General features: G+C 61.5%; 2 protein-coding genes across 2 annotated transcripts; one reads left to right on the top strand and one right to left on the bottom strand.

The window, feature by feature from the left end:
- The first annotated feature begins 1868 nt into the window (after positions 1-1868).
- Positions 1869-6458, top strand: LOC127058661 (gonadotropin-releasing hormone II receptor-like). Its single transcript, XM_050968930.1, has 3 exons — positions 1869-2402; positions 5107-5311; positions 5998-6458. The coding sequence occupies exons 1-3, from the start codon at positions 1869-1871 to the stop codon at positions 6456-6458; spliced, it is 1200 nt and encodes a 399-aa protein (XP_050824887.1).
- Positions 6459-17454: 10996 nt separating this feature from the next.
- TMED3 (transmembrane p24 trafficking protein 3) lies at positions 17455-23407 on the bottom strand. Its single transcript, XM_050967368.1, has 3 exons — positions 23251-23407; positions 21095-21343; positions 17455-20250 (listed from the first exon to the last, which is right to left on the bottom strand). Exons 1-3 carry the CDS (start codon positions 23398-23400, stop codon positions 20014-20016), a joined length of 636 nt encoding a protein of 211 aa, XP_050823325.1. The 5' UTR covers positions 23401-23407; the 3' UTR covers positions 17455-20013.
- Positions 23408-24526: the final 1119 nt, after the last annotated feature.

Here is a 24526-nt window from a genome sequence, read left to right as displayed (position 1 = left end):
GTGTGACTGCATGGGACCCAGGGGTAGTGTGTGTGTGAGTGCGTGACTGTGTGTGTGAGTGTGTGACTGTGTGTGTGGGTGCCACATGGGGGATGGGGGAGCAAAGCCTTTTGAACACGAGTTTATTACATCAAGAAGCAACATGAGCCGTCAAGGGCATCTCATCGATCGGCTGCGTCAGCATCCAGCGAGTCACGTGGGGGCAGGTGGCAGAGTGACACAGCCCTGGGACTGGAGTGCGAGGGGAGGCTGCCTGGCGGGTAGGCCACCGGCTGGCTCGCTGCCGCGGGGATGCAGTGCTTCCTCTAATGCCGAGGGAGGCTCCAGACACCGAGCTGGAACCAGCAGTACCAGCTCCAACCCACGCAGAGCAGTGGAGGTGCTGAGCGAGTGGGACTTCGTGGCTGGAGGTGGGGAGGGCGGGTGGGTGGCTTGCGGCCCTGCTCCTTGTCCTCTGGGGCTTGGAGAGCTACGTCTGCCTGCTGTCCCAGCTGGGAGGGATGCATGGAGCAGGAGTAGGCTGGGCAGGCGTCCCCTTGCACGGGGTCTGGACAAGCCTGGGGGATGTGGATTGGTGCAGGCTGGGTGCGGGGGGCTGCATGGCTCCACCACTGCCTCAGTGGGTGTTTGGGTGGGACCGGCCGTGGGAGTGTCTCCCACTGGTAGCGACAGCGTGGCTCCTGTCGGGATGTCCCCTCCCTGGGTATTGCTGTGGGCAGGGCACGTGCCTGTGCCCCAGCGAGTGTAGCATGGAGCACGGACGCTGACCTGGCGCATGGCTCCCAGACACCTGGGACCACGCCATGCCTGTTACCAGCCTGGGGGCACGGGGGCTTGGAGCAGGAGCAGCACCTGCCTTGCTCAGCAGAGGCTGATTGCTGGTGACTCCACTATCCTCCCCACCCTCTCGGGGGCCAGCCTCAGCCTGGGCCCACTACTGAGAGCTGCCCCGGAGCAGAGACCGGATGGGGGGTTCCCTGTTTAAGGGAGCGGCTAGGGCCAAGGTTGCTGTGGGAGCAGGTCTCTGGCTGAGGCAGGCCGGGGAGGCTGTGTTCTGGAAGATGGGACAGCTCCCTGCCCTCCCCTTGCTGGTGCCTCCCCGTGCTCCCCTCGCTGATCGTTAGCTGGAGCCCATCACCACAGCGTCTGAGCTGCACAGAAAGGCAGGATCAGGGAAGTCGGTGAGTGGGAAGGGAGGAGAAGCTGTTCCTGGCTCTCCCGGAGGCCTGATGGGTTTTCAAAGAGAGCCCCACAGCCAGGGGCCGTGGCTGGCAGCGTGTCCCCCCCATCTGAACCCCTCCAGGTTCCCGCTCCCCAGCCGGGGCTCCCTGGGGGCTGCCAGGAAGAGCCCCTGGCTGGCCCCCAGCACCAGCCATCAGGAGGCTGCTCCGAGAAGAGAAGCAGAGACACAAATAGCCGGTGGGGGCGGAGAACTGCGCGTGGCAGCACCGAGCTGGACCAGGCCCACTGCCAGGCTGGGGGGCTGGTGTCCCATGGGGGAGCTGCCCCTCTGGCTCCAAGAGAGGGGTGGGGGTGGGGCCTGGCCTGCAGCTCCCCCTCCTGCTGAGCTCAGCTGCCCCCGGCTCCAGGCTGACTGCGCCAGTGTGAGCAGGACCTCTTCATCCAGCCGCACAAGGCCTCCCCGCCCTGCCGTGCCCAGGCTCTGCCAGGCTGCCTCTGTCCGGGGCTCAGCCCCACAAGGAGGTGCCCTGTGCAGTGCCAAGGATGTGCCTGGCCCCTGTGCCCAGGGGCAGGGGGCTCTGCGAGCCAGGGCGTAGCCTCGGGGGTCACACTCCCCAGGAGTGGGTGCTGACGCTGTCTGTCTGTCGCAGCAGGAGGAAGCCGGCCGGGCCCCACGTGCCCCTGCGATGAACGTCAGCCAGCGAGCGGGCACGGTGCCCTGCAGCAGCCTCCCGCCCACCGAGGGCAGCTGTGGGTGGGGGCCCTGGCCCAACGGGACCGAGGGGGCCCTGCAGCTGCCCACCTTCTCCCCCGCCGCCAAGGCCCGCGTCATCCTCACCTTCGTGCTCCTCACCCTCTCGGCCGCCGGCAACCTGGCGGTGCTGTGGGCGGGCGCGGGCGGGCGGCGCGGGAAGCTCTCGCACGTCCGCGTGCTCCTGCTGCACCTGGCGGCGGCCGACCTGCTGGTCACCTTCGTGGTGATGCCGCTGGACGCCGGCTGGAACCTCACGGTGCAGTGGCAGGCGGGGGACCTGGCCTGCCGCCTCCTCATGTACCTCAAGCTGCTGGCCATGTACGCCTCGGCCTTCATCACCGTGGTGATCAGCCTGGACCGCCAGGCAGCCATCCTGCGCCCGCTGGCCATCGCCCAGGCCCACAGGAGGAACCGCCTCATGCTGTACGCGGCCTGGCTGCTGAGTGCTGGGCTCTCCCTGCCCCAGGTACCCGCTGGTCCCACCCCCAGGTACCGCTGCCCCTGCCCCAGGTACCCGCCGCTCCCCACCACCTAGATACCCGCTTCCCCTGCGCCCAGGTACCTGCCGGTCCCCATCACCTAGATACCCGCTGCCCCTGCGCCCAGGTACCTGCCGGTCCCCATCACCTAGATACCCGCTGCCCCTGCCCCAGGTACCCGCCGCTCCCCACCTAGATACCCGCTGCCCCTGCGCCCAGGTACCCGCCGGTCCCCATCACCTAGATACCCGCTGCCCCTGCCCCAGGTACCCGCCGGTCCCCACCACCTAGATACCCGCTTCCCCTGCGCCCAGGTACCTGCCGCTCCCCACCACCTAGATACCCGCTGCCCCTGCGCCCAGGTACCCGCCGGTCCCCACCACCTAGATACCCGCTGCCCCTGTGCCCAGGTACCTGCCGGTCCCCACACCTAGATACCCGCTGCCCCTGCCCCAGGTACCCGCCGGTCCCCACCACCTAGATACCCGCTGCCCCTGTGCCCAGGTACCTGCCGGTCCCCACACCTAGATACCCGCTGCCCCTGCCCCAGGTACCCGCCGGTCCCCATCACCTAGATACCCGCTGCCCCTGCGCCCAGGTACCGCCGGTCCCCACCACCTAGATACCCGCTTCCCCTGCGCCCAGGTACCTGCCGGTCCCCACCACCTAGATACCCGCTGCCCCTGCCCCAGGTACCCGCCGCTCCCCACCTAGATACCTGCTGCCCCTGCGCCCAGGTACCCGCCGGTCCCCACCACCTAGATACCCGCTTCCCCTGCGCCCAGGTACCCGCCGCTCCCCACCACCTAGATACCCGCTGCCCCTGCGCCCAGGTACCTGCCGGTCCCCATCACCTAGATACCCGCTGCCCCTGCGCCCAGGTACCCGCCGCTCCCCACCACCTAGATACCCGCTTCCCCTGCGCCCAGGTACCCGCCGCTCCCCACCACCTAGATACCCGCTGCCCCTGCGCCCAGGTACCGCCGCTCCCCACCACCTAGATACCCGCTGCCCCTGCGCCCAGGTACCTGCCGGTCCCCATCACCTAGATACCCGCTGCCCCTGCCCCAGGTACCCGCCGCTCCCCACCACCTAGATACCCGCTTCCCCTGCGCCCAGGTACCCGCCGCTCCCCACCACCTAGATACCCGCTGCCCCTGCGCCCAGGTACCTGCCGGTCCCCATCACCTAGATACCCGCTGCCCCTGCGCCCAGGTACCCGCCGGTCCCCACACCTAGATACCCGCTGCCCCTGCGCCCAGGTACCCGCCGGTCCCCATCACCTAGATACCCGCTGCCCCTGCCCCAGGTACCCGCCGCTCCCCACCACCTAGATACCCGCTTCCCCTGCGCCCAGGTACCCGCCGCTCCCCACCACCTAGATACCCGCTGCCCCTGTGCTCATGTACCCACCGGTCCCCACCACCTAGATACCCGCTGCCCCTGCGCCCAGGTACCCACCGGTCCCCACCACCTAGATACCCGCTGCCCCTGCGCCCAAGTACCCGCTGGTCCCCACCACCTAGATACCCGCTGCCTCTGCGCCCAGGTACCCGCCAGTCCCCACCACCTAGATACCTGCTGTCCCTCGCACTCCAGGTACCCGCCAGTCCCCACCACCTAGATACCCGCTGTCTCTCCCACCCCAGGTACCCGCCAGTCCCCACCACCTAGATACCCGCTGCCTCTGCGCCCCAGGTACCCGCTGATCCCCACCCCCAGGTACTCGCTGCTCCTCTGCCCCAGGTACCCTCTGGTCCCCACCCCCAGTTACCCGCTGCCCCTGTGCCCCAGGTACCCGCCGGTCCCCACCCCCAGGTACCCGCTGTCCCTCCGCCCCAGGTACCCGCCGGTCCCCACCCACCAGGTACCCGCTGCCTCTCCGACCCCAGATACCCGCTGCCCCTCCTGCCCCGGGTACCCACTGGTCCCCACCCCTCAGAGACCCGCTGCCCCTCCAGTCCTAGGTACCTGCTCCCCCTGCCACCCCAGGTACCCACCGGTCCCCATTCTCCAGATACCCACTTCCTCTCCCACCCCGGATACCGCCCCGTTCTCCCCCCCACAGGTATCTGCCCCATAGCCCCTGCTGCCCCAGTTCTGCCAAAGCTGCTCGTTCCCCCCTCAGCCGCAGCCTCCTGAGCGGAGCAGAGTTTGCTGGGCCACTTAGCAATGGGTGGGGATCTTGTGCTGTTAGTTGTGTGCAGAATGGGAGCTGCTGGGCCCCCCAAATTCATCTCCCATGGAGGGGGCTCCTCATGCTGCACTGCTCCTCTCTCTGCTGGCTGAAGGGGGCTCCCAGGAGCCTGCTGGGGCTGAGTCGAGGAGCAGCAGTGTGAGCTGAGGGGTGGGCGGTGTACGGGGAGCTCTCTGGGGGGCTCCCTCATGGAAAAGCCATTCCCGGCAGCCGTCTCTCCGGAGCTGGGCGGACGCCCCCATCTCCCTGTGGCTCAGCTCACCCCACAGGGTGTGGGGGGCTGCAACAGCCTCTTGTCCCCCAATGTCCAGGTCCCCAGCAGGCTAGCTTGGCCCACAAATGTGTGTGGTTCCAAGCGCTGGCCCTCACCCAGGTGTCAGAGGGGTGGGGAGCTGGCAGAGCCCTCTCCCTGTCTTGCTCGTGGCCCCGCTGGGTCGGGTGCGGGCCCACACAGGGGTCCAGCTCTCCTCTCTTTCGCTCCGCTTTGCTTCCAGCTGTTCCTGTTCCACACAGTCACCATCCACTCCCCGCAGAACTTCACCCAGTGCACCACGCAGGGCAGCTTTCCCCAGCGCTGGCACGAGACGGCCTACAACATGCTGGGCTTCGCCTGCCTCTTCCTCCTGCCCCTGCTCATCATGGTCTGCTGCTACGCCCGCATCCTGCTGGAGATCTCCCGCCGCATGGGCACCAGCCTCTGTGAGTGCGCTGGGGCTAGCGGCAGGAGGCTGTGTGGGCTGGGCGTGGGCCTGGGGACACACGGGGTTGGGGGGGGCTGGGGAGAACCCAGTGGTGGATCTGGGGGCTGGGGTGGGCTGGGCGTGGGCCTGGGGACACACGGGGTTGGGGGGGCTGGGGAGAACCCAGTGGTGGATCTGGGGGCTGGGGTGGGCTGGGCGTGGGCCTGGGGACACACGGGGTTGGGGGTGCTGGGGAGAACCCAGTGGTGCATCTGGGGGCTGTGGTGGGCTGGGCGTGGGCCTGGGGACACACGGGGTAGGGGGGAGCTGGGGAGAAGCTGGGGGGGGTTGGGGAGGCCCTGAGGCGGCTCTGGCTCATGCTGAGGGTTGGACCGCTCCTGAGTTCCAGAATCAGGCCCAAGGTCCCTGCCCCGAGGCTCGTCTGTGGGGCCCGGTTTCCCAGAGGGCTGGCTGCCCCATGTGGAGTGGTGCGGTGAGCCTGGCCCTGGGGCTCACAGCTGGGCCCACAAGGCCGGGGCTCCCTTCGGACGGGGAGATGCCACCAGCTAGCGGCCAAGCCCATCGATCTGGCACGCTGCGCGGCATGGGGCAGGGAGGGGGGCTGGGCCCTGGGGTTTGCCCATGGCTGACGTGGCGTGTGGTGGCTGCGACCCGCCCCGACAGCCCTGCTCCCTGTCGCTCTAGTCTCCAAGGAGGTGCCCCTGCGCCGCTCCACCACCAACATCCCGCGGGCGCGGCTGCGTGTGCTCAAGCTGAGCCTGGTCATCGTCAGCTCCTTCGTCGTGTGCTGGACGCCCTACTACCTGCTGGGCCTCTGGTACTGGTTCTGCCCCCGCGCCATGGAGGAGACGGTCTCGCCATCCCTCGCCCACGTCCTCTTCATCTTCGGCCTCCTTAACGCCTGCCTGGACCCCCTCACTTACGGCCTCTTCACCATCCCCTTCCACAGGGGGCTGGGGCACTGCTGCCGGGGGGGGCACAGAGCGGGGCCCGAGCCCTGTTCCCCGCCAACTGGATCCTTGCGCTGCTCCGCCACCTCCTTGCATGCCAAGCGGGGTGCCACGGCCACCCCGGTGCACGAGACGCCCACAGCCCAGAGCTACCTGGGCAATGGGACCAGCAGTGTCGACAGCAGCTACCTGTGAGGCCAGGGCCTGCCTGGGGCCCTGGGTAAAGGCTGGGTTGGTGGGCCCTGCCCTGGTGCCCAGCTCAGCCTGGGGCTGTGAGGGGTCAGTGCGCTGCGGGAGATGGGCCCCTGGGGCTGACCCTGAGGGGCAGGGCAAGCCAGACATCTCCTTCTGCCCCTGGGCTTCCCACGCTCCCCACCGGCCATCAGGAGTGGTGGAGCTGGGGCAGGGTGTGGGGGGCACTGGGAGAGCAGGGGCAGGCAGTGACAGGAGCTGGGTCCTCTCCAGGGTCTCTCGCTCCCTAGGATGAGGGATAGGGTGTGAGTCTGGACACAAGCAGCTGTGGGGGCCAGGAGTCCCACAGGGCCCGGCAGACCAAGGGGGCAGGCCAAGGGGGAAGTTTCCCTTTTGAGGTTATTTGGGGCCGACGCTGGTGCTGGCTCCGCTGGGCTCCTGGAGCGGGTGGGCTGCCCTGCTCCACCCTGGTCCCTGGCAGGGCGGGTCGCTCTGCTCTGGCCCCGGGGGTGCTGGCTGCACAAGAGAGGGGCTGTGCAGGGCACCAGGAAGGGTGAATCACAGAGTGCTTGGCAGGAGCTAGGCTCCTGCTGACTGCACCAGCCAACCGGCAGTGGTAGCGTCAGCCGGCCCTGCCCCGCCAGGCCAGTCCCAGTGTACGGAGGGGGCAGGACAGGGCGCGTGTGGGCATGTGCCCCAGGTGGCACCGCCAGCAGCTTCCCTGGTGGAAAGTCCCGTGTTGTCCCCCCCCCCTTTGTGTCTCTGCTCCAACCCAGCTGCCTGGACTCTGCTTGGCCCCGAGCTGTGGTGCGAATGATGCCAGGCCCCAGGTGGCCCCAGGGAGCTGGAGCCCTTTGGTCATGTCCCAATCCCCAGCCCAGCGGGGGGCTGCACTGAGCCAATGGCATCTGCTCTAGAGGGAGAAACGTGTTGGGGGTGGGGGGACTAGGAGCCAGCGACACAAAGACTCCCATCCTCCCTGTTTCGGTACAGCATCCCCAGCTCTGCAGTGCCCCTCGATCCTGATCCACAGCCCTCTGCTATCCCAGTTGTGAGCACCCCCAGAGCTCTGCAGTGCTCCTCAATCCCAACCCACAGCCCCCCACTATCCCAGCCCTGGGCACCCCCACAGCTCTGCCAATTTCCCTCAATCCCAACCCACAGCCCCTACTAGCTCAGCAATGAGCACCCCCACAGTTCTGTGGTGCTCCTCAATCCCGACCCACAGCCCCCCGCTATCCCAGCCCTGTGCACCCCCACAGCTCTGCGGTGCCCCTCAATCCCAACCCACAGCCCCTACTAGCCCATATCTGGGCACCCCCACAGCTCTGCGGTGCTCCTCAATCCAACCCACAGCCCCCCGCTATCCCAGCCATGAGCTCCCCCCCACAGCTCTGCGGTGCCCCTCAATCCTGACCCGCAGCCCTCCTGTAATTCCAGAGCTCAAGAGTTTGATTCCTTCCCCTCCCAAACTTTTTTGAGGGGTGGATTTGGCTCCTCCTATTCCATAACATTCATAATGGGAGTTTTGCCTGACAACTGCCCTGCCGTGAAAGGAAGTGGGGTTCAGGGGCTGGGGCCGTATCTCCCCACAGGGTTGCCAAGGGACCCTGGAGCTGAGCGGGCTGTTAAAGGTCCGGTTGGTGGGACAGTGGGGCTAAGGCAGGCTCCCTGCCTGCTGCGGCGCTGCGTGACTCCTGGAAGCAGTGGCATGTCCCCATCTCTGGCTCCTACATGTAAGGGCAGCCAGGGGGCTCTGCACACTTCCCCTGCCCCAAGTGCCGGCTCTGCAGCTCCCATTGGCCAGGAACCATGGCCAATGGGCATTGCGGGGGCGGTGCCTGCGAACGGGGTGGCGTGCACCTTCACATAAGAGCCGGAGGGGGGACATGCAGCTGCTTCCGGGGGCCTCCTGAGGTAAGTACCGCCCGGAGCCCTCTCCTGCACCCCAAATCCCTCATCCCTGGCCCCCTACCAGAGACCACACCCCCAGCCGGGGCCCCCTCTGCCCCTGAACCCCTCATTTCTGGTCCCACCCTGAAGCATGCACTCCCAGCCCACCTGTCCGTGCAGGTGGGGCCAGATGGACACGGGGATTGCCAGGATGTTTGGCTCCAGCTCATGGGCTCTGTGCCCACCCCTTAATCCTGGGAGCTTGTTCTCCTGGAAACTGGAGCCTCTCTGCTCTTGCTGAAGGTCGCTGCTCCCCTGGCAGTGGAGCTCTTCATGGCTACAGCTCCAGGGTCAGTGTCAGCTGCACACTGGGCAGGCCATGAGACGCCCATCCTGCGCAGGGGAGAGCAGGCTGCCTGGGTTCCTGCCATCTGTATGGGGGATTTGGGGCAGTGTAGGACCCACGGGGTGGCCAGGAGTGAGGTTTTTGCTGGGCTGAGCTGGCCCTGGAGCTGGGAGGTTCTGGACCCGGTTCCCTGTCCCTAGCACCCGGCAGGGCCTCACGCTACTCCTGGGATGGACCCTGAAGGGGCTGGAACACGGCCAACTGGGTGCAGAGCAGAGTGTGCATCACCAGCTGGCTTTGCTGCATCTCCAGCTGGCACAGCCAGCACTTGCTGCGGGAGACCAGCTAATCTCGGGGCCTTGGCAGACACAGCGGCCGGTAGAACCTTGCTCCTAGATCAGCGGCTCCACCTGCTCTCTCCCCTTGTCCTTGCACTGCCCTGCTTGCCCCCACTCCACACAGGATGCAGGGCCAGGCTGAGTGGGTGGGAAGAGCCAGTCCCAGGCCTTTAGCTCTGCCCAGCCCCCCTGGCCAGAATGTGTGTGTGAGGGGGTGGGAGAGCATTTTGCTGCAGGACCTGGGAGGAGAGATGGGGACGGGCAGGGGAATGGGTTGGCCATGGCTCATGGGTTGCAAGGAGGTGAGATTAGCAAGCAAACCACCCCCCTTCCTGGTGCCTCTGCCCCATCCCCTGCCCACCAGGTGTCCAGGAAGCATGGGGACATGGATGTCAGTCTCCTCAGGCTGACTCAGGACAGGCTTCTGCAGCACATCGCTGGTGTCGGGTGCTGGGCCAGCAGGAGCCATGAGATCTAGGCTGGCAGGAGCTGGAGGGGGCTGAGAGGCACTCCTGGAGGTGGGGGTGGTGGAGCCTGGGTCAGTGTGGGTTCAGGGAATATGCTACCCTGGGATTCCCAGGCAGTCTTGGTACCTTCTTCCTTCTGCACTTGGTGTCCTGATCTCCTGGTGTGATGCTGGCAGCTCAGCGCCAGCTCATGCCACGATCCCCATGTCTCAGTGGGACTCCAAGTACATAGCTGGGATCAGTCCAGCTCAGCTGGGTGTTCGTGTTGTTACAGTAGAGCGATAAGGGCGTGTTTGGTGTTCATACTATTGCATGCTGGTGAGTGGCTGCAGTCTTAATCTCACTTCTAGCAGCTCCCTCCCATGTCGTAAGGGAAAACTTGAGAGTTTGCATTGTGAGAACATCAGAACGGCCAGACTGGGTCAGACCAAAGGTCCCTCTAGTCCAGTGTCCTGTCTTCTGCCAATGCCAGGCAGGTAATCATCAAGTGATCCATCCCCTGTCGCCCACTCCCAGCTTCTGGCAGACAGAGGCGAGGGACACCATCCCTGCCATTGATGGACCCGTGACGTTGCACTCCAGGTGTTTTATGGAAATATGCTTATGAGTGTAACTATGATGTAACTGGAATACGCTGTATGCAAAAGGGCTCTTGTAAGGTATCATAACAAAGGTTATAACCTACTGAATATATTCCTCCTCTTTGTATACATGTATCATTCTTGTATCTCAAGCTAGAAATCTGAAGTATAACCTGATACTGGAATCAATCTTAAGTCTGGTACTTTTCCATTTAGAAGGAGGGGTGGGGACCCAGAGAGACAAAAGAGCCCTGCCTTGTGCCAAAGCTATAAAAAGGGGGGGAACAGAACAAAGGGGTGGCCATGGGAAAGCCCCTGTTTTCCACCTAAGATGCCTGCTGGAACTAACAAGCACTGTACCGGGGTAAGGACTGGGCCCAGACTAGGTAGGAGTCTAGTCTGTGGAAGAAGCTTATTGGACCATCTCTGAGGATGAGATTTTACTTGTATTCAGTTTCTTAATGTAGTCAGCTTAGACTTGCATGTTTTGTTTTATTTTGCTTGGTAACTTACTTTGTTCTGTCTGTTATTACTTGAAACCACTTAAATCCTACTTTTTATACTTAATAAAATCATTTGTTTATTAATAAACCCAGAGTAAGTGGGGAGCAAACAGCTGTGCATATCTCTCTGTCAGTGTTACAGAGGATGGACAATTTATGAGTTTACCCTGTAGAAGCTTTATACAGAGCAAAATGGATTTATTGAGGGTTTGGATCCCATTGAGAACTGTGTGTCTGGGTGCAGGAGGCAGGAAACCTGCAAAGCTGTTTTCACTTAAAGCCTGCAGCTTTGGGGATGTGGCCCAGACCCTGGGTCTGTGTTGCAGCAGGCTAGCATGTCTGGCTCAATAAGGCAGGGTTCTGGAGTCCCAAGCTGGCAGGGAAAACAGGCTCAGAGGTAGTCTCAGCACATCAGGTGACAGTCCCAATGGGGTCTCTGTGACCAAATCTGTCATAGGACCTGTCCTCCATGAACATATCTAGTCCTTTTTTGAATGCTGTTATAGTCTTGGCCTTCACAACATCCTCTGGCAAGGAGTTCCACAGCTTGACTGTGCATTGTGTGAAGAAATACTTCCTTGCATTTGTTTTAAACCTGCTGCCTATTAATTTCATTGGGTGACCCCTAGTTCTTGTGTTATGAGAATGAGTAAATAACACGTCCTCATTTACTTTCTCCACATCACTCATGATTTTATAGACCTCTATCATATCCCCGCCCCTTAGTCGCCTCTTTTCCAAGCTGAAAAGTCCCAGTCTTATTAATCTCTCCTCAAACGGCAGCCGTTCCACACCCCTCATCATTTTTGTTGCCCTTTTCTGAACTTTTTCCAGTTCCAACATATCTTTTTTTGAGATGGGGCTACCACATCTGCACCCAGTATTCAAGATGTGGGCGTCCCATGGATTTATGTAGAGGCAATATGGTATTTTCTGTCTCTATTATCTATCCCTCTCTTAATGATTCCCAACATCCTGTTCGCTTTTTTGACTGCCGCTTTGACTTGACAGCTTCAGACAGCCGGTTTGGGGGTCTGCGTGACAGCCTAGTCCACAATGTAACTACATTCACAGTTAGAACATTTCTCCTAAATCTCCCCTGCTGCAGACTAAGCCCATCACTTCCTGTCCTACCTTCCGTGGACATGGAGAACAATTGATCCCCGTTCTCTTTAGAACAGCCCTTCACAGATTTGAACACTGGTGTTAGATCCCTCCTCTGTCTTCTTTTCTCCACTAAACATGCCGAGTTTTTTTTAAACCTCTCCTCACAGGTCGGGTTTTCTAAACCTTTATCACTTTTGTTGCTCTCCTCCAGACTCTCTCCAATATGTCCACATCTTTCCTGAAGTGTGGGGTCCAGACCTGGACACGGTGCTCCAGCTGGGGCCTCCCCACTGCCAAGTAGAGTGGGACGTTACCTCCTGTGTTTTATCTCCAACACTCCTGACTATACACTCCAGAATGACATTAGCCGTTTTTGCAACTGCACCATGTTTTGACTCTCATTCAGTCCGTGATCCACTCTAATCACCAGGTCCTTTCCAGCAGTACCAGCACCTGGCCAGCTACTCCCCACTGTGTAGTTGTATGTTTGAGTTTTCCTTCCTAAGTGAAATACTTTGCACTTGTCTATGCTGAATTTCACCTTGGTGAATTCAGATCTGTTCTCTAATTTGTCAAGGTTGTTTTTAATCCGAATCCTGTCCTCCAGCTGCTTGTAACCCCCCAACCTGGTGTCATCTGCAGTTTGTGTAAGCACATTCCCCACTCCATTCTCCAAGCCACGCATGGAAATGCTGTATAGAACTGGACCCGGGACTCTCCCTGTGGGACCCCAGTAGAGACGTCCTCCCACTTTGACAGTGAATCACTGGTTTGATTTTGGTCTTTCAACCAGCTGTTCACCCAACTTCATAGTGATTTCATCTCGGCCACGTTCCCCTAGTTTGCTGATGAGGATGTCAGGTGGGATTGCGTCAAGTGTTACTGAACGGTTACATGGTCACCGGACCTATCCTGCACAGCCAGGGCCCACCCCGGGTATGCTGGCTGCTGAGGCCTGCAGATCTGCACCACTGGCTGGAGCGCTGGGTCTCACTTTGCACTGCCACTGAACCAGACCCCAGATGTGGTGGGGGGTGTCCTGGAGGGGCCAGTTCCTTGGGCATGTAGGTGGGACAACGTTAGGCTGTGTGGGTGGCTGGGCCAGACCGAACTGCAGCTGCATGTCCTGGCTACCCACAGATTGTGTCTTGGTGCTATGCCCCCAGCTTTGGAACAGTCTCTTGGGGGAGCCCCTTTAATGGGTCAGATGCCCCGGGGGGTCTCACTCTGCCTCCAGGGTCCGCCACACATTCTCACCACCTCTGGAGACAACCTCTGGGGCACCAGCCCTCCTGCTTCACAGCAGGAGCTCTGCCCCGCGAGTCCAACTGTGACAGCCGGGCAGAGACTCACCCACTCTGCAGGGATTAAGCACCATGCCCAGCGGCTGCAGGGACATGCTGTGAAAACAGTCGGGTTTATAGTCACCTGGACACGCCTAGGGAGGCCTTCGGGCAACAGAGAAATGAAGGTCCGTGCTGGTCAGCCCAGAGCACTTCACCAGCCCCGCTGCTGTGAAGCCCAGTTCAGGCTCCGTCTCTCCCTGACTGCCTTCCTTAGTTCCTGAGTGAAAAGCCAAGTCCTTAGTTCCCCCTACCTCACACCTTCCAGTCCTTTGTTGTGGGGTTTCTCCACCCTGCCTCCTGCTGAGCGGTGGGGAAACCCTCTTCCCTCTGGGTCCTTGGTTGCTAGGCTGGGCTTTCCATTGTGTTCTGGAATTTTCCATTGATATGGGTCAGCCCTAGCCAATCCTTTTTAATGACTCCGGTCAGCTAGCTTACACCCTCTCCCCACATCTCTTAGCCTGCCCAGCGAGCACACTCAATCCTCCCACAGGTGGGTAGCCATGCAAAGCATAAGGGAAACTGAGGCACACATAGGACTCATAAAAATATCACAAAAAATTCCAACTCCATCACAGCCCATGAGGACCCTCTTCCCCCAATACTGCACCTGCACCTCTGGGCCTCCTGAAATCAGTGGGGCTCCTCCCCAGGGGAAAGGCAGCAAGATGGAGCCCAGAGCTGGGGCTTTCCGCTCTGTGCTCCATGCTGGGATAGTCCTCCCAGTAGCCTACCACGTTCTGGGCTTCCCTGCTGCCATGTGGCACTGCACCGGGGGGAGGGGTTTGCCCCCACCCAGCACTTCTCTTCCACAGTCAGGAGGGCTCAGCCCACCTTGGGCCACTGGTGACGCCTTAGGTCAGGCCACGTAGGCATCATTCAGCCCTTCCATGCATTTGACAGCTGTCACGGAGTCCCCGGGCGATGCTCTGGAACTGCTCCCCACCAAGCCAGTCAGGACTCTGGGGAGCCTCCTCTCCCTTGGAGCAGACTTGTTCAGGGCAAGAAGCTCACACGGCTTCACCTCCTGGGTCTCTCCTTGGAGCATTTAGCATCCTCTGCCCCTCTGTGCACTTCCCACAGCGAGTCCACCCCAGCGGGGTCCTGGGGGGGCCACAGGGTCCTGCACCCCCACTTCGCAGTCAGACGTGACTCTCAGCCAGCCAGTAACACAGAGGTTTATTCAATGACAGGAACAGGGTCTAAAACAGAGCTTGTAGGTACAGCGAACCGGACCCCTCGGCCGGGTCCATTCTGGGGGTCAGTGAACCAGACCCCCACGTCCGCACTTCACTCCTTGACCCCAGCCAGCTCCAGACTAACCACCCCTCCCAGCCCCTCCTCTCTGCTCAGCCCCTTTCCCGGGCCAGGAGGTCACCTGATCCCTTTGTCTCCAACACCTTCAGCTGGCACCTTTGCAGAGGAGGGGCCCAGGCCATCAATTGCTAGGAGACAGAGGGTCAGGCATTTAGGTGCACTGGCCCTTGGCTCTGCCAGATACTTAAGAACTGCCATGGGGACACTGAGGCACCAATACAGTATTCAGAGAAAACATTAAGAACTTTCCCAGTTCGTCACATCTCTCCCCCCTTCAAGACCGAACTGAGCGAGGTCACTCCAGCCAGTGACCTGGGGAAGTTCGAACCCACCAAGTTTCCCATGGATGCCCCAGCATCTCTCCCATCCCTTGGTCTGAGTTACACCAGGACAGTCCAGTCTTACGCCCTCCCTTAGGTCGGGTGTGCTTGATGGCACTTGCAGGCCGCATGTGGGAACGTTTATGCAGCCCACACCCTTTGCCACCCCAGTACCCCTGGGCTTCAAGCTGGGATTGGGTCTTTTCCCAGCACTCTGGTCTGTGATTCGGGCTCCCTTGGTTAAGAGCCCCCATCTTGGCCTTTGCCAGCTCTGGGCTTGGGCAGCCGCTTCCCACTTTGTGGCCCAGACACAACACCTCTGCCGTCCCCCCTTGCACTTTCCAGCTTTTACCGTCAGTCCCACCTCCTTGAGGCAGCCCAGCCCCCTCTTCACCTGGGACACCTGTTCCTCCCAGGTCTGGCTAAAGATGCACATGTTATCAGTGTCTGCCAGGGCCAAGTTCTCCATCCCTCTCAGCTTGTCTAGAATCTCCCCAGGCCTAGGCATGGGGTCGGCATCGGACACTGTGATGGCTTTAAGCTTCTGATAGCCCCCATAAAACCAGATCATCCTGTCTCGCTTGGGGATCAGCCCCACGGGTGAGGCCCATGGGCTGTAAAATGGCTGGATCCCATCTAAAGCCAGCATATCCCTGACCTCTCTCTCCAGGTTCAGGGGTCCCCTCACTCTCCTCCCATCCAGCAGCTCGAAAGGGAAGAACCCTGTGGATTCCTGGGGCACCACCAGCTGTCTCCCGATTCCCCCCAGTTCTACTTCCCCTTGGGGAGCCCATTCCCGGTACAGGAATCCCTTCTCTTGCAGGACTCTGTCCCTGTAGCCTTCCCCAAGGGGGTTTGCAGCGCTGTGGCCAGCAAGTTCTCTCAGCTTCTCCAAGGAGGGATCCTTCTGCAGCTCGGTCTGGGATCCAGCAGCTGGGGCAGGGAGTGGGACCTGCTCCCTCTCGCTGGCTGGGCCTGGGGTCACAGCCCCCCTGAGCCCTGTCCCTGGTAGCTCCCTTCCTGCTGTGTAATCACTTCCCAGCAGCACGTCTGGACCAGGCAAACCTGTTTGGCAGCCGACCTGCCCTGCCCGGGTGTCCCCCCACTCAGCTGGGGTCTCAGCTCCCCCCGTGCTCAGCGCTGCCCTTGCTGTCCCAGTGGGGACAGGCAGCGAGCTCTCTGCTCTGGTCACAGCGTCAGAGCCAGCGTGAGCCCCCTCTCCGGTGTGCAGGGGGGCGGGGAGCATCTCTCCCTCCCATTCAGCCCCAGGGGGCTGGTTACAGGTAGGCAGGTATCCTGAGCCCAGCAGCCCCTCCCCCCTGCCAGCCAGGTTATTTGCATTTTCACTGACCATTTCAATCCTAGCCAATTGGTTCCCTGGATTTGAATTCAAACCCTCGGCCGTTACAGGAGCGGGGCCTGGATCCTGTCCCATGGGAAGACAGTCACCCCCCAACAGGGCCACCAGTTGTCACGGAGTCCCTGGGCGATGCTCTGGAACTGCTCCCCACCAAGCCAGTCAGGACTCTGGGGAGCCTCCTCTCCCTTGGAGCAGACTTGTTCAGGGCAAGAAGCTCACATGGCTTCACCTCCTGGGTCTCTCCTTGGAGCATTCAGCATCCTCTGCCCCTCCGTGCGCTTCCCACAGCGAGCCCACCCCAGCGGGGTCCTGGGGAAGCCACCGGGTCCTGCACCCCCACTTTGCAGTCAGACGTGACTCTCAGCCAGCCAGTAACACAGAGGTTTATTCAATGACAGGAATAGGGTCTAAAACAGAGCTTGTAGATACAGCGAACCGGACCCCTCGGCTGGGTCCATTCTGGGGGGCAGTGAGCCAGACCCCCAGGTCTGCCCTCCACCCTTGACCCCAGCCAGCTCCAGACTAACAACCCCTCCCAGCCCCTCCTCTCTGCTCAGCCCCTTTCCCGGGCCAGGAGGTCACCTGATCCCTTTGTCTCCAACACCTTCAGCTGGCACCTTTGCAGGGGAGGGGCCCAGGCCATCAGTTGCTAGGAGACAGAGGGTCAGGCATTTAGGTGCACTGGCCCTTGGCTCTGCCAGATACTTAAGAACTGCCATGGGGACACTGAGGCACCAATACAGTATTCAGAGAAAACATTAAGAACTTTCCCAGTTCATCACAACAGCAGCTTGAAGAGAAACGCCTCTGCTAGCCCATCTGGGCGACGGCTGCCATGGGGCAGGTGAGCTGCCTGCATGGGCGATGTTCAAAGGCAGCCGCCAAAGGCTTTCCCATGGAGCAGGGTCCAAGCCACAAGCCCCCCGCGAGGGAACACGGACCAGGCAGGAGGCTCGCTAGCTGGGTTATAAACCCTTCCCGCAGTAGCCAGGGGAGGAGAGTGTCAAAGCAGGCAGGGCTCACACAAGGCCGGGGGTGAGCTGTGGGCCAGGGGGTGCAGAATTGGGCTAGAGAAGTCCCATGGGTTCCCTCTGCTGCCCAGCTGCAGTAACGACAAGGATCTGCTGTCACAAACCCCAGGAATGCTGCTCAAGCCATGGGCCAGCTGCTCAGCTGGTTTATTCAGCACAGCTTCAGTGGGGTAGCCAAGGGAATTATGCTGATTTAACCCAGCTGTGGATCTGGGGCCTGGAGCCAAGCAAGCTGGGACTCAGGCAAGGTGAGTGCAGGGGAGCAGGCTGGGGTCTGCAGTTCCCAGAGCTCTGCTCCAGCAGCCAGCCTAGGGGGTACAGGGTGAGCAGTGACATGCAGCTGATGGGGGCCTGCAGGAACAGCTGTTGAATTGCCAAAGGAGGATGATGGAATCGGTAGGAAATGCATTTTATTTAAGGCTCCCGAGAACACGGGTGTTACAAACAGTGACCAAAGGAGGGGCTGACAGGGCAGTAGCTGTGCCTGAGAGGAGAACAGGCGCTTGGACTGGCTGTTTTGTATCGCACTGCTCAGTGCCTGGAGGACAGTGTGTCTAATCCGTGGTGAAAGAAAACTGCGGGCTCATGAGTTTACTGGGAAGTGGCAAAGGCTGCATCCAGCCGTGTCAGCCCTGCTGAGCAGGGTAATTGCAATTCTTAATTCCCCCTCCCTCTCCATTTGGGTGGCTTAGTGCAAAGCATTGTTTGACCAATACTAGTATTGTAACGGTTCTTGCACAGCAGCCTGTGGGAGCAGCAGCTAGGTTTGTCACTGGCAATGTGGGGTGTATTCAGGCATAGGGGTTAAATCATGGGCTCTCTCCTGGGACAGTGGCTGGACTGGCCCATGTGACTCCTGCTTTGTGTTCTGAAGAAATACCAGGACATTGGCCCAGGAGGCCTCGCTGTCTGCGCAGAGCAGGGCATCTCCGTGGGCTGTGCTGGGGAAGGGACCCCTGGACTGTTCCACGAGGGGGCTCGGCAGCCCCAGATTCACAGAGCGCAGGGCAGAAGGGACCAGCGATCCCCCAGGCTGCCCCTGAGTACAGCACGGGCCAGAGACCTACCTCAGGAGCAGACCTTGGAGCAAAACATCCCATCGTGATTTAAAGATTGCCTGTGATGGAGCTTCCACCACACTCCTCGGGAAATCGTTCCAAGGTAACTTCCCCTCCACACTTCATTTGCCTTTCTGGTTTACACCATGTTCCTAAAGGTCCCGCCTCAGAGCTTCCGCTGATCCCTGCAGCAGCCAGGGCAGGATTCTCCTGTGCACCCCAGTGTATTCTGGGTGTGTGTTTGGTTTCTAACTTTCCTTCCTCTGAATGGGGCCTGATCTATTGACTGCATGGAGCATCGGAGACGGCCATGCCAGGAGATGAGCTATGGGACAGGAAGGCCCACAGCTCTGGGGTGGCAGCGAGCACTCTTTCCCCCAGGTGCTGGGTTGGCTGGTGCTTGGTCAGCTGCTCAGGGTCAGGAAGGGATTTTCCCTGGGTCAGCCTGGCAGCGACCCTGGGGGGTTTTCACCTCCCTGCTGTGTGTGGGTGGGGGTGGCTTGACAGGATTATCTGGGCATATTCAATTGTTGCCCTGCCACTGCAGGTGCCTTGGGCATTGGTGCACTGGAGTCCTGCCTGTTCTCTGCCTGTGGCACGTAACAGCCCAGTCTCACGTGGGCTATAATACGTTGGGCTCATTTCGGGAGCGGGGCTAGTGTGTGGTGCTGGTGGCCAATGCTATACAGGAGGTCAGGATGGTGATCAAATGGCCTCTTCTGGCCTTAACCTCTCTGACTCTCTGGGACCACACGATTCCTTTTAGCACAAACAAACCTGAAGGGAGCCAAGAGCTGCCAATTTCTGCCACTTTTACTGAGCCTCTTGTGATATTTGGTGCTTCTCTGTAAGGCCCAGCTCCTGGAGTCCTGGGATTATGGCAGAATTTCAGCTTCCATTAAAAAGATGAGTAGGGTTTTTAGCTTCTCCGGTTGGAAGCAGGAACCACAGCTCACGTGGCATGCTCTGGGCAAGTTCCTGGCACCCTGGTGACCCTGGGCTGAGGGGGCTGCCTGACGATAAGCAGATGTTTGGGCACACCATAGGGGTGAGTGGGGTTGCTCTGACTCCTACATCGGTCCTGGCCACACTGCCCACCTCGGTGAGCATGGATTGCAGCTCTGGTGAACTACTGCAGTTCAGATTGTCTGTGCACAAGGGCATGTCTGGCGCCCCCTTGTGACACTCTCTCCCACGCTGGCCTGGGACTCTGCTCTGCGCTGGCAGCGGGTGGCCCTACGTGGGCAGATACTTTGGCTGCATGGTGTAGTTACACCTTGCTGTGAAGATAATATAATGAAGTATATGGCAATATACCTATCTCCTAGAACGGACCTTGAAAGGTCATTGAGTCCAGCCCCCTGCCTACACTAGCAGGACCAAGTACTGATTTTTGCCCCAGATCCCTAAGTGGCCCCCTTAAGGATTGAACTCACAACCCTGGGTTTAGCAGGCCAATGCTCAAACCACTGAGCTATCCTTCCCCTGATGCAACAGATATTACAACAAGATGCAACAGGGTTACAACCAAGAGTCAAACCAATGCAACAAATTGCAGTGAAACTGGCGCTAATCTTCCCTGGCCTAAGTCACAGCTCAGCTACACAGAGAGCCCCTAACCCCTGCACACCCATTGCTTCCTGGGCCCCGGCTATTAACAGCTTTCGCTCCATCGAAACTGCTCGTTGGTGACTTTCCCATAAATCCCTTTCTGCTCCCAGTGCAGGTGTGCTGGGCCGGCCCCACTCAGTCCCTCAGCCGCCCTGCACTGTGTGACCCATCAGCCTCTTGCTCAGCTTCTCCCAGTACCACTTCTGCTCTCCTCCCGAGCCCCACCCCACCCAACCCAACCCGCTGGTACATGGTGCCACGGCGCAGGACCGACTCTGGCTTCCTAGGTGCTGACGGCCCCTGTGGTCGCTCTCGTCTCCGTAAAGAAGCTCTTGAGCAGCATCACTTGGCTGATGCTGACCACGAGGACGAGGATGGTCTCCCCCACAGACCAGTAGGAGACATGGTTGTTCAGCTCTTCAGCCCGGATCCGGTCCTGAGCCTCCCGCAGCCGGTAATGAGTCTGGGAGTCAATCACTGTATTTAAAGCTTGGTGAATGGTGACACAAGCAGATTCCATCTGGGGAAACAAACACACCTGCATCACTACACACAGCTGGGCCTGGCTGGGACAATCCACTGGTCTGCGGCTAGTTGCTCTGTTTTGATGAGGGAGTAAAATACCATCCTCCCATGTCAGGGAGCGGCAGAGGGTTCACGGGACAGCACAGGAGGGGCAGAGGAGTGAGTCTCTGGCTAAAGACAGTTCTACTTCTGCATGCAGGCCCAAGGTTTCAAAAGTGATCTCTGATTTTGGGTGTCCAACGTGAGGTCACTGAGGCCTGCTTTTGGAGGTGCCTAGCACCCAGAGCTCTCCAGCTGGAGTCAGTGGGAGCTGCAGGTGCTGATCAGACCCAGCTGTGTGGGGCTGAGAACTGGAGGTACCCCAAAGCCAAAGCCACTCTTGACAATATAGGGGTGTGTGTGTGTACATGGCTCACAATGCCTCTCTCTCTCCTTGGAGATAAGCCCAAGCCAACACATGGACCCAAAGACCTCTCCCCCGGCCCCCAGCTCAGGGAAGGTTCTGCTCTGGATCTGAATTGTGTGGGTTGGGCCGGCCTGTCCTTTACCTAAGATTCTGGTACATTCCCTTTTTCTAAGCCAGCTGCATTCTTCCCTTCTGCTGGAACAGGCGTTGCGTTACCCTGCACCACACACTACCGTTACCCTGTGGCTGGAAGTTCTGCTTTTAGCTGAGAGCTAAAGTGAGCACACCAGGGCTCGACTGTTTCTTTCTCAACCCTGGCCATGCGTTATCGGCATCTAACCTCAGAAGCTCTGTGCTGCTCTACCACAAGAGAGAGTTACAAAACTGCCCCACTCCTATGCCACAGATGGACACGCATGGGAACCCGACTGACCTGTGTCAGGGCGGTGACCCTGCGGTTCATGTCCGGGAGAATTGGGGGCTCGTCTCCAACTTGAAAGTCAAAGTAGACAGTTTTGTGTGAAAAAGTGGAGAACTCGTTGCTAAAGCAAAACGTGTAGACGCCTGCGACTTCGGCTCGATGGGAAAAGCTGTCGTACTGCTTCTTAGCTTCTTTGTAAAGGGTCTTGCCGTTGGGATCTTCCACGTAGCAGTCCACATCGTAATGCCCCCCAGTAATCACCTGTGGAGACAAAGCATGTCTGTCACGGACTTCCCCAGAAACCCAGTAAGAGCAATGAATATTTCATCACCTGTGTGGGCCTGTCTCCAGAGAGCTCCAAGCAGAGGATGGCTCTGCCTGGATCTCACGCAGGCCACGTGGCCCCTGGCTCCAGCCCTTGGCTTTGCATCCCACCTTTCGAGACAAAAGCTATTTGCAAACCTGTCCCCATAGGGTGTTGGAGCTGGCCCTAGAGCCTGACTGACAGGATCTCCCTGAAGCTGGGGGAGATTTTGTAGCTTTCAGAAATATTCCAATAGCCCTTGTCTGGCCTGGGGGGCTCTGAGCTCAGACATGTTCCCTCCAGAGGGATCCCGAGCTGGCTTCAAATAAGGGCTGGGGCCTTAATTAAAGCATGGCCCGGCCCAGGGAGCTTTTCTCTATCAGCCATTTCAGCAAACCGGGAACTCTATCCACTTCTCCCTCAGCCCCAGCGGAGGCTGGAGCTGGTTCTGGTTCTGGTCCGGCTGGGCAGATCTCTGGCACCAGGACACTCCCTGCTCCCCGCTGGCCCAGGCACCCCCCCCCCCACAGGAGTTCAGCGGGGCTGCGGACGTGGCTGATGAGGGACGCCTGCGGGAGGTCCACGGGAGCCGCCTGCCCCCCTCCCGGCAACCGGCAGAGCGCCCCCCGCGGCGTGCCGCCCCAAGCACGAGCTTGGCGTGCTGGGGCATGGAGCCGGCCCTGCTTCCCAGGCCGCTGGCAGCAGCCCGGGGCCGCCCCAGCCCAGGTACCGGCGGGGACTAGCCAGGCAGCGGGTCCCAGCCGCCGGGGCTGGGCCGGAGCTGAGCTGCTCTCCCTGGTGCTGCAGGCTCCGGTCCCGGCCCCACGAGGGAGGATCCAGCCGGGCCGTGGCTGGGTCTTCTCCGCAGCGGAGCCCGGTCCCCCCGCCCCAGCTCAGACCGCGGCTCCCCCAGGGCGCTCCCGCAGGCAGCCGGGCCGCGGTGCAGCCGCTAGACCCGCCGGGTTCGGCCCCTGGCACTGGCTGGCGAGGTCCCCCCGATCCGGGCCGGGCCGAGCGGGGGAACCCTGACACCCCCGCCCCCCCGCGAGCCGGGCAGATGGGAGGAACCGGCACCACCTCCAGAGCCGATCCGGGCTGGGCCGATCGGGGGGACCCCGGCACCCACCCCCACCAGCCGAGTCGGGCCGAGCGGGGGGACCCCGCCCCCGGGCCGATCGGGGGGACCCTCCTCCCCCAGAGCCGATCCGGGCCGGGGCGAGGGGGGGACCCCGCACCCCCTCACACACTGAGTCGGGCCGATTGGGGGGAACCGGCACCCACCCCCGGCCAATCGGGAGGAACCAGCATCACCCCCCACGAGCCGATCGGGGCCGGGTCGATCGGGTGGACCCCGTACCCCACCACACCGAGCCGGGCCGATCGGGGGACCCGGCACCCCTCCCCCGGCCGATCCGGGCAGGGCCGATCGGGGGGACCCCGGCACCTACCCCCACCAGCCGAGTCGGGCCGATCGGGGGGACCCCGGCACCCACCCCCACCAGCCGAGTCGGGCCGAGCGGGGGGACCCCGCCCCCGGGCCGATCGGGGGGACCCTCCTCCCCCAGAGCCGATCTGGGCCGGGGCGAGAGGGGGGACCCCGCACCCCCCCACACACTGAGTCGGGCCGATCGGGGGGAACCGGCACCCCCCCCCCCCCGGGCCAATCGGGAGGAACCAGCATCACCCCCCACGAACCGATCGGGGCCGGGTCGATCGGGTGGACCCCGTACCCCCCCACACCGAGCCGGGCCGATCGGGGGACCCGGCACCCCTCCCCCGGCCGATCCGGGCCGGGCCGAGCGGGGGGACCTCGAACCCCCCCACCCCTGGATCCGATCCGAGCGGGGGACCCCGCCCCCCGTACCTGGAAGTCCAGCGTGAACTTGAGGCCGCGCTGCAGCGGCTCGTGGAAGCACTGCCGGGCGCTGTCGGGCAGCTCGAAGGTGAGCTCGGCGCCCCCGGCCCGGCCCGCCTGCAGCAGGCAGAGCAGCCAGCACAGCGCCCGGCCGCCCATCCCCGCCGCCTCCGGCCTCGGACGTGGCAGCGCAGCCGGGCGGAGAGCGGCGCTTCCGGGCCCCCAGCGCGCAGCCGTGCGCCCTCGGGGGGGCCGAGGGCGGGGGCGGGGGGACAGCGGCGCCCAGCGGCCGCCGAGGGGGGTGCGCGGGGGGCCCGGCCGGGGCAGGGGTCCCGGCAGGGGCTGTGCTGGGGGCCTGCCCCGAATGATGGGCCATGGGAGAGTGAAACCCAGGGAATCCATCAGTGCCAGTCACCCCAACCTGCTCCCCCCCAGTACACCCTCTGGAGGCAGCGGGGTCGGATCACTCCCCGACCCTGTGGGAAATCCAGTGGGAATTTCCCTGGTAGCTTCTGAGGAATCCTCCACTTCCCAGCAGGGCGGATCCCTGCCTGGCACCGCTCCAGCCCCAAGGGGCCCCAGTGGAAAACTGTCCACCTCTGTCTGGAATTGCTCCTGCCCGCTGGGGCAAAGGACAGGCCCCAGCGAGTACCTGCCACCGAAAGGGAGCCTCCCCTGCTCCATTCTCCCAGGGGCTGGGCTACAAACTGCCAGCTGCAGCGTGGCAGGGCCGGGGCGCTGGCACACCTTGCTGTGTGTCCTGTGCAGCCAGGCGATGGCAGAGCACTGCAGCAGATGGGAGCTGCCAGAGGAGTGAACAGGCCTCCCTGGCCTGGATGGCTCCCCCCGGGGGGAAAGGAAGGGGTGAGGTGGGGGCAGAAGTCCTGCTGGGAACAGCAGACTCCTGCTGGGAATTCCCAAGCAGCCAGAGTGATGGCGTGGCTGTGCCCTGGGACGGGAACGAGTAAGAGTTGGTAACTGGCCCAGGTGGCCCATGGTGTCTTGGGGCTAAAGGAACCATCTGCTCGGTTTGAACACTAATTGAGGGGGATGGAAATAAGCTGAGGAGACAGGCCAGAGCCCTCAGCCTGTGCTTTAGGAAGGGGACTTCTCCACCCTCTTCCCTTCGGGCTACAGGCCTGAGCCAAGTGCCAGGGAAGCCAGAGGAAAGACTCCCATCCACTTGGCTTAGGATTAGGCCTTCGGGTTGGTGGGCCTGCCCCAGGCTGCTGTGATGGGCAGCATCCCACCTGCCTTGGCCCTTTGCTCACTTCCCCACGCACTG

The sequence above is a fragment of the Gopherus flavomarginatus genome, chromosome 9, assembly GCF_025201925.1.
Source record: "Gopherus flavomarginatus isolate rGopFla2 chromosome 9, rGopFla2.mat.asm, whole genome shotgun sequence".
Classification (NCBI taxonomy): domain Eukaryota; kingdom Metazoa; phylum Chordata; order Testudines; family Testudinidae; genus Gopherus; species Gopherus flavomarginatus.
Note: the sequence above shows the minus strand (reverse complement) of the source record. Positions and strands in the feature narration are given on the sequence as shown.